This window comes from Scyliorhinus torazame, chromosome 8, assembly GCF_047496885.1.
Source record: "Scyliorhinus torazame isolate Kashiwa2021f chromosome 8, sScyTor2.1, whole genome shotgun sequence".
In the NCBI taxonomy this organism is placed as follows: Eukaryota; Metazoa; Chordata; class Chondrichthyes; order Carcharhiniformes; family Scyliorhinidae; genus Scyliorhinus; species Scyliorhinus torazame.
The window spans coordinates 108,561,336-108,581,861 of NC_092714.1; the positions used below are offsets into that span (position 1 = coordinate 108,561,336).

Here is a 20,526-nt window from a genome sequence, read left to right on the forward strand (position 1 = left end):
TATCATGGCCAATCCACCTAACCTGCACGTCTTCGGACTGTGGAAGGAAACTGGAGCACACAGTAGGAAACCCACGCAGACAGTGGGGAGAACATGCAGACTCCGCACAGCGGGGAATCGAACCAGGGACCCTGGCGCTGTGAAGCCACAGTGCTATCCACTTGTGCTACCGTGCTGCCCATCCTACTTCAGAGTTATAGCCAATAACTGCCCTTAACAACTCCAATGAAAATTGCTGCTGCAGCTCATTCTGCTGTGCTTACTGGAATATAATTGGTTCTAAAGCACTTTGTCTATGCCAGCAGGAATAGGTGTGAGTGGATGTGGTATTAGGTAAAGCCTCACTATATTCCGTTTCAAATAATTAGGCTGGGGCACAAATTTCCAGCTAAAATGATAGGTGATTCCACCAGGGTCTTGGATACTTCCTGGTGAATTTGTGCTCTGTGGACTTGAAAAGATATGTGAAATATCTGCATGGATTAATTCAAACATTTGCACTGGGTACAAAAGCCAGGTCTCCAAGCTTGCTGCAGTTAGCACCTGGCCACAGCTTAGCCCAATCCCTTGGTGGAAATTGGAAAACCCAGTTGCAAAATGATCCTGGGGTCAGAAAGTAGATTGGATTCAAGGGACCTCAAGTTTGTACTTTCTCTCCCTGTGTCTGCGTGGGTTTTCTTCGGGTGCTCCGGTTTCCTCCCACAGTCCAAAAATGTGCAGATTAGGTGGATTGGCCATGCTAAATTGCCCCATATTGTCCAGGGATGCACAGGTTAGGTTACGGAAATAGGGTGGGGGAGTGGACCTTGGTAGGATGCAGTATTGGAGGGTTATGCAGGCTTGATGGGTCGAATGGCCTCCTCTGCACTGTAAGAATTCTGTGGTATTCTATGGCCTACCTACTCCATGATGTGGGAATCACGCCTTACTAAAGAATCGCCCCGATCAGAAAATCCAAGCTCCTATATTATTTTTATACACATCATTGAGGAGTGATTCTTCGGTTTAGGCAGACTTGTGTGTTCTGAACTTAAGTTTGAACTTGACTTGTGATTGATATGTTTTAAGGGTATATTCAAATATTTCTCACTTTAAGAGTGTTTCACCATCCTTCAGAATTTGAATGGAAAAGCAGATGGCAGCAACATGTCAGATCAATACATTTGTTGAAAGTAGTCCAGTAGAATTGTGTGCTATTATCAAAATGCTCCTTATAAGTCAGCAGGTATTACATAATCCTCACTTCACAAAATGTGATTACTATTTGTAAAACTGAAAAATCTATTCTTTCTGGTAATACAATAAATATTTAATACAATTTATTATTTGTGAAATTTCTTAAATAATTTGAACGTTTATCTCTCATAAATGCATACTGATCAGATATAATTTTATCCAGCAACATCACTGGGTTCCCAGGAAGATAGTGCAAAGAATTCCTCACTGAGGAACTTGACCCCGACCTTAATGTCTACGCTGAGAAACAGGGAGGACGTATCAGATGGTACCAAATATTTTGGACCTTTTCAGGGACATAACCCAGGGCTGGGAGGTACCAGCATGCCTGTTATTGGTAAGCCCATCCATCTTGGAATTTCAGAAAGGGAAGCGGGAGAGCAAATAAAATGTTTCAAAGCAAGTTTTATTGAAGGCTGTATGATTAGTTATGCAATGCATGCAGTTGATCACGTCTTTAATTTCAAAGGCATTGTACAGCACAGTAATTATTGCTCTAAATATTCAATAAATAGCTACTTGCATGCATGTGGCATTAATATAATTTATAAATATGTGCACACTATCCTTCAGGTAGCGAATAGTTCTATTCATATAGCTTGTGTTTTGATTTTGTGTGGGCAAATATCTAGATTTTGTAGTTTTCACTATTTGAATATCATATTTACAGTTCCACTGAAAACCCCAATCTAATATTATAACATACTTTTGAATTGACCGCCAGAGATTGAAGTTTTCAAAATGATATATAATTGAAACTGATTATAATTAATTTAGGAATGCTGAACTGCAGAACAATTGTGCTTTTTTTCACCTGGTTATGCTCCCATCTGTCACAGGTTAAGTAAGATGCAGAAGAAAAGCCAGATAAATGCTTATTCCTTTGAGACATTCCAACTGGAACCAAAAAAAATCATCCTAGATTATCTAAATAACTCTCCATTCACATCAGTTTCCATTTCTTTACTCCTGCTTTTGGCATTAAGTGATGGGCATATACAGTCCACTGGGTAATAAAAATAAGTGTGCAATTGGTTGTTTAGAGCAGTGTTTTTCAAACTTTTTTTCTGGGGACCCATTTTTACCAACTGGCCAACCATCGGGACTTAACCCGGCCGACCTTCGCGAACCATGCCGGCCAACCTACGGGACCCACGCCGGCCGACCTTCGCGGCCCACGCCGGCCAACCTACGGGACCCACGCCGGCCGACCTTCGCGGCCCACGCCGGCCAACCTACGGGACCCACGCCGGCCGACCTTCGCGGCCCACGCCGGCCGACCTGCGTGTCCCACCATTTTCTCTTACCTTGTTTGCTGCTGCCAAAAATGGAGGAAATGGTTTTGGGTCCCTTTGGCCCTCGTACACGCTCCTCCAATGGAACCTGTTGGATGAAGGTGAAGCCTTCTGGTGTCGGAAAGTATGGAGTCTCCATCTGTCCAAAGTTCTGCATTTTTTCCCTGTAAGAGTTTATCAAATAAAACCGCCCCGAACTTGTAAAACAAAATAAAAATAAAATGAAAAAATATATGAAAAAAATAAAAATAAAATGAAATGAATAACCCCCCCCCCCCCCCCCCCCGCCCCCGCGAACTTGTTTAAAAAAAAAAAGCTGGGACTGTTTACAAAAAAAAAAGCAGCCGCAAAAAAAAAAGTTTTGCGCATGCGTACCGATGATCTGGCACGCTTGCGCAGTGCGTCTGCATTTTTTTTACATGTTCGTGGCCATTTTGAAGGCAGCTTGCCGCCAGCATAGTTAACAGCCGGCTGCTGCGGCTGTTGAGCGGGGATTTGCGCGATCGGGAGCGCCGTGACCCAACGACACGACCCTCCCGACACCTGCCCACTGGTCGGGCCCCCGAGTTTGACAATGCCTGGTTGAGAGGGCCTGATAAGATTCCATTCGATACAATTGGTTCATCAGCTTGTGCATTTTAGTGGAACCTTTGGTTCACAGTGGGGTTTAATTACTTAAATGAAAAATCTACCTTTGTTTAAAAATTATTTGCTGTTGTTCTGGCTGTCTCTGAAATATCTTTGCTCCATCATGTATGGCTAATATTGTTGCATAGTTCATTCTTGTGGAGCTAAAGATTCGCAATCTTCAGTTTGCTATAGTTCTAACTTTGCATATCAGTTTACTGGAACATAGAACATAGAAAATACAGCACAGAACAGGCCCTTCGGCCCACGATGTTGTGCCGAACCTTTGTCCTAGATTAATCATAGATTATCATTGAATTTACAGTGCAGAAGGAGGCCATTCGGCCCTTTGAGTCTGCACCGGCTCTTGGAAAGAGCACCATACCCAAACTCAACACCTCCACCCAACACCAAGGGCAATTTGGACATTAAGGGCAATTTATCATTGGCCAATTCACCTAACCCGCACATCTTTGGACTGTGGGAGGAAACCGGAACACCCGGAGGAAACCCACGCAGACACGGGGAGGACGTGCAGACTCCGCACAGACAATGACCCAAGCCGGAATCTAACCTGGGACCATGGAGCTGTGAAGCAATTGTGCTATCCACAATGCTACCGTGCTGCCCTTAAGAACAAATAAATCTACACTATATAATTTTACCGTCATCCATGTACCTATCCAATAGCTGCTTGAAGGTCCCTAATGTTTCCGACTCAACTACTTCCACAGGCAGTGCATTCCATGCCCCCACTACTCTCTGGGTAAAGAACCTACCTCTGATATCCCTCCTATATCTTCCACCTTTCACCTTAAATTTATGTCCCCTTGTAATGGTGTGTTCCACCCGGGGAAAAAGTCTCTGACTGTCTACTCTATCTATTCCCCTGATCATCTTATAAACCTCTATCAAGTCGCCCCTCATCCTTCTCCGCTCTAATGAGAAAAGGCCTAGCACCCTCAACCTTTCCTCGTAAGACCTCCTCTCCATTCCAGGCAACATCCTGGTAAATCTTCTTTGCACCTTTTCCAGAGCTTCCACATCCTTCCTAAAATGAGGCAACCAGAACTGTACACAGTACTCCAAATGTGGCCTTACCAAAGTTTTGTACAGCTGCATCATCACCTCACGGCTCTTAAATTCAATCCCTCTGTTAATGAACGCGAGCACACCATAGGCCTTCTTCACAGCTCGATCCACTTGAGTGGCAACTTTCAAAGATGTATGAACATAGACCCCAAGATCTCTCTGCTCCTCCACATTGCCAAGAACTCTACCGTTAACCCTATATTCCGCATTCATATTTGTCCTTCCAAAATGGACAACCTCACACTTTTCAGGGTTAAACTCCATCTGCCACTTCTCAGCCCAGCTCTGCATCCTATCTATGTCTCTTTGCAGCCGACAACAGCCCTCCTTACTATCCACAACTCCACCAATCTTCGTATCGTCTGCAAATTTACTGACCCACCCTTCAACTCCCTCATCCAAGTCATTAATGAAAATCACAAACAGCAGAGGACCCAGAACTGATCCCAGCGGTACGCCACTGGTAACTGGGATCCAGGCTGAATATTTGCCATCCACCACCACTCTCTGACTTCTATCGGTTAGCCAGTTCGTTATCCAACTGGCCAAATTTCCCACTATCCCATGCCTCCTTACTTTCTGCATAAGCCTACCATGGGGAACTTTATCAAATGCCTTACTAAAATCCATATACACTACATCCACTGCTTTACCTTCATCCACATGCTTGGTCACCTCCTCAAAGAATTCAATAAGATTTGTAAGGCAAGACCTACCCCTCACAAATCCGTGCTGACTATCCCTAATAAAGCAGTGTCTTTCCAGATGCTCAGAAATCCTATCCTTCAGTACCCTTTCCATTACTTTGCCTACCACCGAAGTAAGACTAACTGGCCTGTAATTCCCAGGGTTATCCCTAGTTCCTTTTTTGAACAGGGGCACGACATTCGCCACTCTCCAATCCCCTGGTACCACCCCTGTTGACAGTGAGGACGAAAAGATCATTGCCAACGGCTCTGCAATTTCATCTCTTGCTGCCCATAGAATCCTTGGATATATCCCATCAGGCCCGGGGGACTTGTCTATCGTCAAGTTTTTCAAAATGCCCAACACATCTTCCTTCCTAACAAGTATTTCCTCGAGCTTACCAATCTGTTTCACACTGTCCTCTCCAACAATATCGCCCCTCTCATTTGTAAATACAGAAGAAAAATACTCATTCAAGACCTCTCCTATCTCTTCAGACTCAATACACAATCTCCCGCTACTGTCCTTGATCGGACCTACCCTCGCTCTAGTCATTCTCATATTTCTCACATATGTGTAAAAGGCCTTGGGGTTTTCCTTGATCCTACCCGCCAAAGATTGTTCATGCCCTCTCTTAGCTCTCCTAATCCCTTTCTTCAGTTCCCTCCTGGCTATCTTGTATCCCTCCAATGCCCTGTCTGAACCTTGTTTCCTCAGCCTTACATAAGTCACCATTTTCCTCTTAACAAGACATTCAACCTCTCTTGTCAACCGTGGTTCCCTCACTCGACCATCTCTTCCCTGCCTGACAGGGACATACATATCAAGGACACGTAGCACCTGTTCCTTGAACAAGTTCCACATTTCACTGGTGTCCTTCCCTGCCAGCCTATGTTCCCAACTTATGCACTTCAATTCTTGTCTGACAACATCGTATTTACCCTTCCCCCAATTGTAAACCTTGCCCTGTTGCACGTACCTATCCCTCTCCATTACTAAAGTGAAAGTCACAGAATTGTGGTCACTATCTCCAAAATGCTCCCCCACTAACAAATCTATCACTTGCCCTGGTTCATTACCCAGTACTAAATCCAATATTGCCCCTCCTCTGGTCGGACAATCTACATACTGTGTTAGAAAAGCTTCCTGGACACACTGCACAAACACCATCCCATCCAAACTATTTGATCTAAAGAGTTTCCACTCAATATTTGGGAAGTTAAAGTCGCCCATGACTACTACCCTATGACTTCTGCACCTTTCCAAAATCTGTTTCCCAATCTGTTCCTCCACATCTCTGTTACTATTGGGGGGCCTATAGAAAACTCCTAACAAGGTGACTGCTCCTTTCCTATTTCTGACTTCAACCCATACTACCTCAATAGGGTAATACTCCTCGAACTGCCTTTCTGCAGCTGTTATACTATCTCTAATTAATAATGCCACCCCCCCACCTCTTTTACCACCCTCCCTAATCTTATTGAAACATCTATAACCAGGGACCTCCAACAACCATTTCTGCCCCTCTTCTATCCAAGTTTCTGTGATGGCCACCACATCGTAGTCCCAAGTACCGATCCATGCCTTCAGTTCACCCACCTTATTCCTGATGCTTCTTGCGTTGAAGTATGGATTACATTTCACAAGCTGATTCTTCTCAACAGAAATAAATAAAAATGACATTAAACCAGGGGCTGGTTTAGCACGGGGCTAAATCGCTGGCTTTTAAAAAGCAGACCAAGGCAGGCCAGCAGCACAGTTCAATTCCCGTACCAGTCTCCCCGAACAGGTGCCGGAATGTGGCAACTAGGGGCTTTTCACAGTAACTTCATTGAAGCCTACTTGTGACAATAAGCGATTTTCATTTCTTTTCATTTTCATTCCAAATGAAGAAAAATTAGGAACAAATTCAATGTCACTAGTACCAAGGCACTAAGTAATCCCTAATTTTTGCTTTTTGATAATCTGTTTGCAATCTGACTCTTAAATGCCTTCTGAAATAGCCTGGTAAGACACTCAGTTGTATCATTGAACACAGAGTGCAGAAGGAGGCCATTCGCCCTTTCGAGTCTGCACCGGCCCACTTAAGCTCTCACTTCCACCCTATCCCCGTAACTCAATAACCCCATCTAACCTTTTTGCAAACTAAGGGCAATTTAGCAAGGCCAATCCACCTAACCTGCACATCTTTGGACTGTGGGAAGAAACCGGAGCACCCGGAGGAAACCCACGCAGACACGGGGGGAACGTGCAGAATCCGCACAGGCAGTGACCCAGTGGGGAATCGAACCTGGGACCCTGGCGCTTTGAAGCCACAGTGTTATCCACTGCTACCTTGCTGCCCAACCTCTACACCTGTGTTCTTCAAACTTTTTTCCCGGGGACGCATTTTTATCAACCGGCCAACCTTCGGGACCCAACCTGGCCGACCTGAGCGACCCGCATTTTCTCTTACCTTGTTTGCTGCTGACAAAAATGGAGGAAATGGTTTTGGGTCCCTTTGGCCCTTGTACACGCTCCTCCAATGGAACCTGTTGGATGAAAGTGAAGCCTTCCGGTGTCGGAAAGTATGGAGTCTCCATCTGTCCAAAGTTCTGCATTTTATTCCTGTAAAATTTTATAAATAAAAGCCCCCGAACTTGTAAAAGAAAAGAATAAAATAAATGAATAAAATGAATTTTTAAAAAACGAACTTGTAAAACAAAAAGCTGCGACCGTTTAAAGAAAATAGCGGCTGCCCTGCGCAGGTCTGCCCGATCTTCGGCGCGCATGCGCAATGCGGGCACATTTTTTTTACATGTTCGTGGCCATTTTGAAGGCCGCTTGCAGCCGGCGTTATTAAAAGCTGGCTACTGTGCGGGGATTTGCTCGATCGGGAGCGCCGTGGAGGACGGCTTGGTGACCCTCCCGACACACGCCCGCGACCCACCCAGGGGTCGCGCCCCCGAGTTTGAAGAACACTGCTCTACACAGTCTATTAAAGTAAACAAACCCGGACAGACCACCCAGCATCAATCTGAGCATTGGAAACCAACAGCAAACGCAGCTCTGTCAACCCTACAAAGTCTTCCCTAGTGGCATCTGGGGGATTGTGCCAACATTGGGAGAGCTGTCTCACAGATTAGTCAAGCAAACAGCCTGACATAGTCATACTCACGGAATCATACCTTACAATTAATTTCCCAATCACCACCATCACATATGTCATATCCCACCAGCAGGACAGACCCGGCCGAGGTGGCGGTAGCACAGTTTTATACAGTCGCGGGGAGCTGCCCTGGGAGTCCTCAACATTGACTCCAGACTCCATGATGTCTCCTGGCATCAGGTAAAACATGGCAGGTAAACCACCTGCTGATTATCACATACTGACCCCATCAGCTGCTGAATCACTACTCCTCCATGCAACTTGACAGAAGCACTGAGGGTGGCATGGGCACAAAATGTACTCTGGGCAGGACTCTTAATATCCACTAACAAGAGTGGCTCAGTTGTGTAAACCTCAGACCGAGTTGATCGAGTCCTAAAGAACATAGCTGCAAGACTGGGCCTGCGGCTGGTGGTGATGGAGCCACCAAGAGGGAAAAACGTACTTGACCTCATCCTCCCCAGTGTCCCTGCCACAGATACATCTGTCCATGACAATATCGGTAAGAGTGACCACCGCACAGCCCTTGTGGACACAAAGTCTCCTCGTCACATTGAGAATACTCTCCATCGTGTTCTGTGGCGCTACTACTGTGCTAAATGGGACAGACCTCGAATGGATATAGCAACCCAAGATTGGGCATCCAGGAGGAGCTGGAAACCATTAGGAGCAGCAGAATTGTACTTGACCACAATCTAAACTCATGGCCGGCATATCTCCCACTCTGCCATTACCAGCGAGCCAGGGGATCAACCCTGGTTCAATGAAGAGTGCAGGAGTGCATGCAAGGAGCAACTCCAGGTATGCCTAAAAATGAGCTGTCAAACTGGTGAAGCTGGGTCGAAGTCCTTGAACTCCCATAACTGTGGGTGTACTTACACCACATGGACTGCAGTGGTTCAAGAAAGCAGCCCACCATCACCTTCTCGAGGGCAATTGGGGACAGCCAATAGACACTGGCCTAGCCAGCAATGGCCACTTTCCTTGAATGAATAAAAACAGTAACATTGCAGTTGTATTGAAGAAAATCATCTTTATTAATATCCTTGGCAGGCAAGGGATCAAATCTCAACAGTGGACTCTCAACCCCCCCACTTCCCCAAAATAGCTGAACATTTGTTGATCTCCATAATTTCCAATCAAAAGTAGGTCACAATACAAACCCAAATCATTCAAACTCCACAGTCACCCACGGGCGGAAATGAACTCTGGTCCCTGTTGCCGTGCTAACCACTGGCAATCAGCATATTGGGATTTTTATCCCAAAAACTGCAAATATATTTTAGTCGTTACAAGGAGAGAGTGTTAACAGAAGAGGAAACTGAATAGTGAACATCATTTAGATCTAATCCAAGAATCAAGTTCACACTGGTGAAATGGAAGCCTACTCACTGATAAACTTTAGCGGCATCAACTAAGTTTTCACGTTTCTGAGTTGAATCCTGTCTGTGCCTACCATTGCCATATTTTTCAAAAGCAGCTAGAAGAGTTGTATGTGGAAATCCTGCAGCAAGCAACACAACCATGTTGGTGATACAGGGAGAGGAATTGAAGGTGGTGGATGGGGTGCTGAGCAAATGGGTTGCTTTGTCCTGGATGGTGTTGAGCTTCTCGAGTTGTTGGAGCTGTACTCACCCAGGCAAGTTAAGAGTACTCCACCACACTCTTGACTTACTCTTTGTAGATGGTGAACTTTGATGAGTCAAGAGGTGAGTTAGTTGTTACAGATTCCTAACCTCTGACTTGCACTTACAGCTCAGGAATCTTTATTAAAAATGTATTTTATTACAAACATGTATTAAAACAGATTACAGTGAATAAACACCCGGGAAACATACTTCCCAATAATCAACTATACAGTCTACAGATTTTTCCCCTTTCTCACCCCCGACGAACAGCCCCTCAAACACAGTCACAAACATCCCCCACCTTTCCTCAAACTCCCCTGAAGAGCCCCTTAACTCATACTTTATCTTCTCTAATCGCAGGAATCATACAGGTCGCCCAACCAAGCCGCTACCCCCGGTGGTGCTGCCGACCGCCACTCCAGCAAAATTCGCTGCCGTGCAATCAGAGAGGCGAAGGCCAAGACATTGGCCGTCCTCCACTCCATAAGCTCCGGCTTCTCTGAAACCCCAAATATCGCCACCAAAGGGTCCGGGTCCACCTCCTCCTCCACTAACCTGTCTTAAGACCGTGAACGTTTCCGCCCAGAACCTTCCCAATTCTTCGCAACCGCGCCCACACCTCTCACACTCATCCGCTACCCCTGAAAAAAGCCACTCATTCTCGCCCGAGTCATTTGCACCCTGTGCACCACCTTAAACTGTATCAGGCTCATCCTTGCACAAGAGGAGGTCCCGTTTACCCTATGCAGTGCCTCACTCCATACTCCCCAATTGATTCCATGTATCCCGGGACCTGGGATTCATGTTGCATTACATTCATCCCCCACCATCTGGCCTGCGAAATCCTACCAACTGTCCTGGCTTGATACAATTCACACCTCTTTAACCTGGGGTTACCCCATCTCTGGATCTGTAAAGATTTAATCACCTGCTAATGCTCGCATTCCAAGCATCTTTGAATCTGTCTATATATATGTTTCTGGAACATACCTCTTTATTCACCTGAGGAAGGAGCAGCGCTCCGAAAGCTAGTGACATCAAAACAAACCTGTTGGACTTTAACCTGGTGATGTAAGACTTTGTACTGTGCTCACCCCAGTCCAACGCCGGCATCTCCACATCATGTATTATTAGATCAGCCCCGAAGGTAGAATTTGAAGGTCAACAGAGGATCAATTGCTGATACAGTATGCTCAAATGAGCATCTGCACAGTCAAGAATCTGTTGTGATATAAATTAGATCGGCAACAGGCTAATGAGATGTTTGTCTCTGAATATTGACAAACCATTTGAATCTCTTGCAGACTTTTATCTTTTTCAGTATAGTGTGCCAGAAATGGCTCAGCACTCCTTGGCAATTGGCTGTTTAGCTGTTGAGAAGGCTAGCCCTGAAAGTTGCTTTATTCAATCATTAAAAGACTGGGCATCGATTGATATTGGCTCCTAGGAGCTCAGTAACACCAGGTGTAAGAATACTGCAGACAAAACTGTTCAATATCTGGTAAGACCAAATTGGCCTCTCTGTAGGTTCATCGTCCTCTGGATTGGTTGGTTCGCATTGCCATGTGAGGATAGGCTGTTTAGATGAAGGCTGCTGTAGAATTAATCTGGTGGTAGAATCCCGGATCGTTACAGAGGTCATGAGATCTGTTCAAAGTAGGCATTGAATTTGGCTGGAGAGGAATTACATATTTGATGTCTTACACCTGAAGTGTTATAAGCAGATACTAAAGAAATAAAAAGAGTCTGCTGATGCTTCTACTAGCATATTGGATGGGGGCTGAGTACATGTGGTCTGCATTTGATACTGGCAACATGTAAAGTGAGCTAGATTAGGTGTAGTGCTAAGCATTGATGGCTGAATTCTGAGGTTCTGATTCTCCCCCTGCTTGTAACAATTATCCAGTCAGGGTTTAAATACTGGCACGGGTTTCCGAAAAATGCCTATTTTAGTGCAGGTAGGAAAGATGATACCTGCATTCTGATTTTCTATGTGGAGGCCAAGATCTTTACTATTTTTTAAATTTTGTTTGTGGGCTGGTTACGCCCTGGTCCAGTGATCTTTGGTTCAGTGGCAGTCAAACAACTTTTCAGGCTTTCCTTTTGTCATGGTGCCAAAGGTCCAGTTGACGTAGATATTTCTATTATAGAACATAGAACAATACAGGCCCTTCACCCCATGATGTTGTGTCGACCATTTATCCTAATCTAAAATCAACCTAACCTACACCCCTTCAATTTACTGCTGTCCATGTGCCTGTCTAAGAGTCGCTTAAATGGCCCTAATGACTCTGACTCCACCACCTCTGCTGGCAGTGCATTCCACACACCCACCACTCTCTGTGTAAAGAATCTACCTCTGACATCTCCCCATACCTTCCTCCAATCACCTTAAAATTATGTTCCCTCGTGACAGCCATTTCCACCCTGGGGAAAAGTCTCTGGCTATCCACTCTATCCATGCCTCTCATCACCTTGTACACCTCTATCAAGTCACCTCTCTGCCTTCTTCGCTCCAGTGAGAAAAGCCCTAGCTCCCTCAACCTTTTTTCATAAGACATGCCCTCCAGTCCAGGCAGCATACTGGTAAATCTCCCCTGTACCCTCCAAAGCATCCACATCCTTCCTATAATGCGACCGGAACTGGACACAATATTCCAAGTGTGGTCTAACTAGGGCTTTATAAAGCTGCAGCAAAACCTTTCGGCTCTTAAACTCAATCCCCTTGTTAATGAAAGCCAACACACTATACGCCTTCTTAACAACCCTACCAACCTGGGTGGCAACTTTGAGGGATCTATGTACGTGGACCCCAAGATCCCTCTGTTCCTCCACACTTCCAAGAATCCTGCCTTTAACTCTGTATTCAGCATTCAAATTTGACCTTTATAGCCTATATTGTACTTTCATTGTACATTATTAAATCATATATTGAATGGTCAAAAAATAGCTTTGGATGAAAGACCATCTTTGATTGACCCTTTCACCCCTTCCCCTCCCCCCACATCTATAGTTCACCCTCTGATGTTAGTTTCTCTGCTGTTTGGCCTTTCACATCTTTTGTTCTCTCTGGGGACTGCCTTTAGCGCCTTTTCCCCTTGGTTTCTGTGGCCATTAGCACCCGGTTGCCCTGGGTTTCTGTGGCTGTGACTCATCTTTCATTCTCACACCACAGTATAAATATTTCCCACTTTCTCTGTTAGCTTTGACAAAGAGTCATCGGACTCGAAACGTTCGCTCTTTTCTCTCCCTGCAGATGCTGCCAGACCTGCTGAGATTTTCCAGCATTTTATCTTTCGTTTGAATGGTGTGAAATGGAAAGAGAAAGTTGTTGGCTTTACAAGAAATCTCTTGTGTGAATTGGCTCCCCAATGGGTCTTTGTAATGGTTTACCATTCTGTACCAGATTTGAGTCCTGTATTGTCTGAACCAGTCACGGATCACAGTGCATGTTCCTGATTTCCACAGCCTCTAACTAGTCTCCCAGATACATTACCTGTATTATCAGCAGTATATTAGTTTTGTTTAAAGAATAGGGTGACATATTTGAAGTTGACACGTGGAAGATCTCCCATCCTATTAGAGACTGTATGGTAATGTGACTCGGCCACCTAGTTTTCCTGATCGATCTATTGCCTTGGGAAAGCCAATCCTTTGAATTTTTGAGCTACTCCTCACCGAAGGAAGAATTAACCTTCTCAGACAATATCCCATTCCAATCAAACTACATTAATTTCAAAACTTAGGGCACAATCTTTCAATAGCAAGTAGGTGGGGTTACGGGGATAGGGTGGAGATGTGGGCTTAAGTGGGGTGTCCTTTCTGAGGGCCAGTGCAGACTCGATGGGCCGAATGGCCTCCTTCTGTACTCTAAATTCTACGATTCTATAAGTCCATTGTCTCAAATTATGGCAAGAAAACTCCATATGCTTCTTCCTTGAAAGACAATGTCAATTTACAAAATATTTGTTTAGTTTAGTAACAATGGTAGCCAAAGTTACTTTTGTTATTACATCGGATTTAAATTCATGTTTCCTCTATTTTTCTTCAGAAATTGCAAATTGTTTTTGAGAGTATTGGCCAACTAAATGAATTGTAGGATATCATTCACCGTCCCTGAGATGTTCAGGAAGTAGCGGAAAAAGTCTCTTCGTATGTTTTGAACAAAATCATAAAGGGCCTGGACATTGAAGATAGGGAGAAAGTTCCCATTGCTGGAAGGATTGAGAACCAGAGGATACCAATATAATGTGATTGGAAAATAGACCAGAGGCAGCATGAAGAAAAATATTTTTGTGCATCAAGTGCTTAGAATCTGGAATGCAGTGCCTGTGTGTGTGGTGCAGGCAGATCCGCTTTCAAAGGGTAATTCAGTAATTAGCTGAAGAATCAGATTTGCAGGGCTACAGGCGAAGGTCAGAGGAGGGAGACTAACTAAATTACTCTTCGCAGAGAACCTGCATGGACACGATGGGCAGAACAGTCTTCTTTGGTGTAACCATTCTTAAATATATCAACAGCAGCTGAATACAATGATGAGTATCTTGTCTTAAAATGCCTCAAGATATAATGGGTATAGCCCTTCTGTGCTCCAAACTGCCCTCAACATTGTCATAAATAATTTCAGTAAAATTCATTCCTATTCAAATTTACAAGTTTGCCTACCCCCCTTTAGTTTCTCTCTTTCTGTCTCCACATGCAAAGTTCATTTGTTTCCTTGTCTTTGCAGCCTTTTTGTACATTTAACAGCTTCCTCATATCAGCATAGTCTTCCTGTTATCTGCTTTCAAAACAGTTGAGATATATTGAATAGGGTGTGGAGATAGTTATGTTCAGAGGATGAGGAAGGCAGTGCTCAATATATTTTGTTCAGTAATTCCAATGTAATGTTAATGTATTGGACTAATGGCATTAACAAACAGATTTTGTTAGGCATTTTTATATTCAATGTTTTTTGGAGCTTGGAGGAAGTGGGAAACTTTGACCCTGCAACTGCAAGAAAGAATAATGTATGAACAGTTAATGTGTGAAATGTTTACATTATTTTATGGAGATGGTAACCCATTTAATTGGGGAACTACCTCTGCTAAAATATTGGAGTGAGGAATTTCATATGAACCGGTTCAGAGTTGAAACATTGGGTAATTTCAGTCTTACTTTCCACTGCAGACAAGTTAATTAATGATTTTACTTAATGTATTTCTTTTGTGTTTAATCTACAGGGAATCAAAGTGGAACTTCTGTGCATACTCCCATAATGAATGTGCAGCCACCAAGTCCTGGTCTGTTGGGTGCGCGACCTGGTTTAATACCGCTACAGCGACCTCCTGGAGTTCCACCACCTCATCTGCAAAGGTTTCCTGTTGCTCCACCACGTCCCTTGCTACCACATTTATTACACAGAGGTCCACCACCTCCAGGGCCAGGAGGGTTTGGAGTACCCCCGCCTCATGCCATGCGAGGCCCCTTTCCACCCCAGAATGTTTTTGGTCGCCCTGGAGTGGCTGAGGATAGAGATGGGAGACAATTTAGGAATGACAGGCATGGCTTTCCTCCAGGAAGGGATCGAGACCAAGAGCAACGCTTTGGCCGATCTGATTTTAGAAATCGTCCTTTTGGTGGAAACCGAAATGAAAACGATAACCGTGATCGGTATGGAAATCGTCATGAAGAAAGAGATCATGATCGTCATAGTGGTGGGCGTGAAAGAAGGGAATGGGGGAGAAGAAGCTCTGAGCGGGACAGGTACAGCAGAGACTCGGAAGAAAGAAATAGGCGACCGAGTGGACATAGGGATCGTGATTCACGAGACAGAGAATCTTACAGGGATAGAGATATGGATCAGCGAGGAAAGGAAAAGCCTGAAGACACTGATGAGGGTAATGAAAAGCACCACAAATCTAATGGCAGCACACAGGAAGAAATAATGAAACAGTCGGACGCAATCCCAGTGCCCGAATCTACTACAGGAGAATCTGATTCACCGAATATGAATTTGAAAGTGGCAGGGTTGGTGGAATTGGAGCCTACCTCATCTAATCAACCTGATAGAAAAGATTCAGGTGCAGCTGATGGGGCTCAGTGATAGAAACTAATTGTAATAAACACATGATGTGGTGGTAATTGATATATGCACCACATTATTGTGCAATGAAGCTTTAGAGTTGTATAAAAAATGATGTATAAAGTATTTGCTTCTGCTATCCCACAGTCCTGTCTAGTTTTAAAAGTTTTAAGCAAATTGTTTGCCTTCCCCAGTATTCAAAATGACCACACAATTTACTCCGAAGCCTGAACACCCAATGACCAGGAAAAAAAAAAAAATCAAATTTTTGCTGTACGTTTTTAAAACTTTGACATAAGGTAGAAGTGCTTTCTATTCTTTTTTAATTTAAAAAGATAACAAACGGTGAAAGCTCCTCCAAAAGTTGAGCTTAGGGATTTGTTTTTAATAAACTCTATTTTCTTAACAAACTTTAGAGCGTGTGATATTCTTCCTCGGACTTGTGGAGAAAAGAATGTCTTGGGATGGAAGAATAAGGTTGTGAAACACCCTAAAGTTTGATATTTTCTATATGGGAAGCAAGTCTAAATTAGACTCTCATTAGTATGCGTTCTTTTAAAAAAAAATGGAAATTGTTTTTGAACAACCAACCAGAGCCCAAAACAGATTGCTTTGCAAAGTGTATTATAAAAATATTAGTGTATTTCACTGGTGATGTATAGAAAACTTATAAAGTTGCCCACTCAAGATCAGGAAACAAATGGTCTGAACAATACTTTGTTTTAGAACGTTTCTTGAAAGTTTATTTGTTCTTTTCCCTTAAATACAGACTGTTTCTTAAAAGTAACAGTTTTCCTGTTTTCTTCTGTTTTGGATGCCAATGTAGTTGTAAAAAGAGTATCACATGTTTACTGTTCTAAAAATAGACATCAATATTGCAGCTGGGTTAATGAATGTTGTTTAGATTTAATATATGGCTGTGTAACTGTTTTAACCATAAAAAAAATCATGGAAATTATTCACCCACTTGTTTACACAAAAGACAACATTTTGGCTCACTGAAAGTATGAAGTTATTTCCATCTAATTTTGGGACATTATCAGAAGTAAGATTCTGCACTGGATTCTGTTTGAACTATCAATGCTTCGTTCAAATTGCGAAGTAGATGGTTATTTTTTCTCCCAAACAAAATATATTTTATTCAAAGCAGCTATCCATTTAGCAAGTTTCCACACCACACAGAATTAAGCATGTGCTCATTCAGTGAAACATGTTGATAAATTGCTTTGGAATGGGTTTAATGTTTTTTTGGAAGCAATGTTAAAACTTGGGTGTCTTGGTTATTCAAACAGCATAAACTTCCGGTGGAAAACCATGGTGACTTTGTACCTTTACGAGGTTGGTATCACACTGCTGTACTCACATTATATTCTGAATGGATCTTGGAAGATACTGTAGTTCATTTTCTCCTGTTATGTTGACAAGTTTGTTTTTATATTTTCTTTGTGATTTTATATGCTCATGGTGTGAGCGATGTTACTGTTGAGGGAACCGTTCCTTATGGGGGACTCACTACTAACATGCAGCCCCCAGGTGAAGTATGGCACACTTATGGTACAAAGTAGAGTTCCCTCTACTTTGGTTCATCAATAGGGAATACTTCTGCTGTTTGCTATTTATAATAAAATTGTAAAAGCACATACGAAGAATGCATTTACAAAAATAATAAACAGTAGAAATCCTCTTCAACCTACTTTGCTTCCAGTTTCAGAAGTTTATAATTTTTCCATTTCAGACCAAGCCTTGGTTAGGGTAAAACTCTTGAGTTAAGGTTGCAGTTTGAAGCCCCACTTCAGATCCTGAACACCTAATCTAGGCTGACACCTTGCGTGAAGTATTGAGAGAGTGCTGTCTTGGGATCGCTCCTGGTGTACTGGCCACCATTTTTTCAACAGTTCACCTAACCAAAAATGGATTGTGGCAATGCATTCACTGTTATTCATGGGATCATGTGTCTAATTTGGCTGCCACGTTTTCAAACAACAGGACTAATTACCGTCATAATTTATTGTAAATTACTTTGGGGTGTCCTAAGACATGAAAGGCAATTTATAAATGCAAGTTCTATTCAACATAGTGTTGTCTCTGACTGAGATTGCCAGATATATGTTGCGGCTCCATCACTAGATACTACTTGAGGAAATTTAAAGTTTGTATATGCATGCAGCTAGTAGAGTGTCATTTTCATTAGCCAGAGATGAAAAACTGGTGTCTTAACCTACTTGGACGACTTGCTTCCCACAGCAGTTTGTTCTTGTTACTCAGAAAATGGACATCTTTGACTTTTCATGTTTTGTAATCATAGTTTTTATATTTGTAGGTTTTACTGAACAATGTATAGCTTCTGTAGAGTTTTAATCTTACAAAGCCACCTTCAAAAAAATCTTTACAGTGACGTTGCACAATTTTCACAAGCATTCTATCTGGTTTGGGTTAACAGTAGGATTTTATATAATGGTTTACTGTTTTTCAGGATAGGATGCTTCATGCAAAGAAATTTTGCAGTCACGAATGTTGCAAAAAAACAGGGCTCCATCTTGTGGTTGGAAAAGACCAGATACCAGTTCCTGCAATTGCATCGGCCTCCTGTTTGGAGACTTTAACTCTGGTCTGCTTAGTCAGATCTCTGGCCATGGCTTGTTCAGACTGCTCGGGGTGGCACATATGCAGATAAGCAACAGGGTTTTCCCAGATTCAGTATTGTTTTGCATCCCCTGAAAAGTTTTTTGTATATTCTGTCTGGTGGTTTGATCAGTCTGGAACATCTTCAGCAAAGTTTATTTCTGCATGTGACTTCTGTAAGTCCACTGAAAAATCTAATTGTAACCTTGTTAATCATCAACTACTGTTTTTATTCCCTGCCCCGTCAGTTTATTTTAATCCTTTGCTAAAACAATATTTTAAGACTTACATGAATTCTCCTTTCATCTCTTTTCCATTTTGATGATCCAGTTGATAGCTGTCCTGAGAATTCTGACCTTGCCGTTGTTCTTTAACGCTAACTTTGACGATTCTTAACAAAGAGCCCCTTCCATTGCTGTTTTTCTCTTTTGGACATCACTGGTAAGACCAAAATTTATTGTTCTGAGGAGGTGGTTTTGGGACCTCTTGAATGATTTGATGAAAACAAGTGCCTTACTAGGCCACTTCTGAGGTTAGTTCAAAGTAAGCCATGTTGGTATGGAAGCCACGTTGATCAGACCAGGTTTAAAAATGTTTCTTCATTAAAGGAAGATAATTTCATTGATTTTTAACAATAGCATCCAACTGTTTTGTGGTCCACTTGGACCAATACCAGATTTTAAAAAAAACTGAATTCAAATTCTCAAACTGCCACAATGAGATTTGCTCTCTATTTTGGATTATTAATCCAGAAATGCAACTGTAGGCTGCCATACTCAAATAGAAAGTGTTGTTAGCAAATTTTATTGTTAGTACATCTATTCTCATCTCCATGGCATCACACAAGGCTTTTTGGTCCTGATGGTGGTATCGACCTTGCATCTACGAGCATCTTTGATGTGCTCTTCAATCTCTATAACCAGTGTATCTTTACTTATTTGATTTGCTTGTGTTTATACCCCAAGAAAGATGATTACTTTTCAGACTACCTACATTACTGTAAGTTGCTTAATAAGTTGCTTAAAATGATCCTCCTGTTGAAAGCTCTGGCCGAAGCCACTAGTGTCAGTACAGTTTTCACATAGTGTGAAATAGTTATGTAACTGGAACTCAGGAACTGTTTGAACACTGTGATTTTAGTCATTGCCCTGGACATCTCCAAATCACTGTGTACACCTAAACAAACGACTATTCTTTCACCAAAACCATGTTCATGGACTGCTTCCTAAATTTTAATTAGAAGATTTGTCTTCTAAATTCTTGTATTTCTCTCTTCTCTCAAACGACATTTATACTAACACCATTTTCAAAGGTCTGACTCCATATAATACCCTATTGAGAGAGATTTTAACTTGTATTTTCACTGTTATAGAATATCTGGGGCGGGATTCTCTGACCCCACCGCCGGGTCGGATAATCGCCGGGGGCTGGTGTGAATCCTGCCCCCGCCGAATTCTCTGAAGGGTGAAAAGTCGGCGGGGCATCAATCGCGCCGCCTGCCTCGGAGAATGGCAGGGGGCGGGCGGGAGACAATGGACTCCAGGGCTGCCCATATTCTCCCGGCCGGGATGGGCCGAAGTCCCCGGCGTCAATCAAAACACCTTTTTAACGGCGTCAACCAGTGCTGATGGTTGACGCCGTCCAGCGTGGAGGTAGGTCACGGCCTGGGGGATGGCCGTAGGAGAGGTGATGGCGTGGCCGCAGTCTGTGTGTGTGGGGGAGAGGTGTGGGTGTGTGTGCGCGATGGGGGGGGGGGGGGGGGGGGGGAGGAGTGAGTGCCGGGGAGGGGCGGGATGAATGCCGGGGGGGTGAGTGCCAGGAGGTGGGGGGGCGGAGTGCGAGGCGAAGGGAGTTTGTCCGCCTGGCCAGGTGCCATCCTCCAACAGTCGCGCTCATGCAGCCCATGCCACCTGGCTGGGGGAAGGGGGGAGTACGGGCAATGATGACGTCGTCGTTCTTCCCCCCCCCCCCCCCCGCAGGCCGTCATGTTTTCTGATCAGCCAGCGATGTTGGCCGCCATGGTGGCAGCCGCTATTCTCCATGTTGCCCTGGAGGAGGAGGAAGAGCGTGCCAGAGAGGCGACGCAGGGCTGCCGCAGAGGAGCATGCCGCAGAGAGGGAGGTGGCG

At 43.7% G+C, this 20,526-nt stretch overlaps 1 protein-coding gene across 2 annotated transcripts in view; it reads left to right on the plus strand.

Moving 5' to 3' along the window:
* scaf4a (SR-related CTD-associated factor 4a) overlaps positions 1 to 17,470 on the plus strand; it is a 160,194-nt gene extending 142,724 nt beyond the window's left edge. Inside the window, exons 19-20 of one of the 2 annotated variants that reach the window (XM_072513999.1) lie at positions 1,400 to 1,573; positions 14,936 to 17,470. In XM_072513999.1, coding sequence (XP_072370100.1) covers positions 1,400 to 1,573; positions 14,936 to 15,798 — 1,037 coding nt within the window. In that variant the 3' untranslated portion in view covers positions 15,799 to 17,470. The remainder of the gene's footprint in view (positions 1 to 1,399; positions 1,574 to 14,935) is intronic. The other variant, XM_072514000.1, reaches the window with a different exon arrangement.
* The last annotated feature ends 3,056 nt before the right edge of the window (positions 17,471 to 20,526 follow it).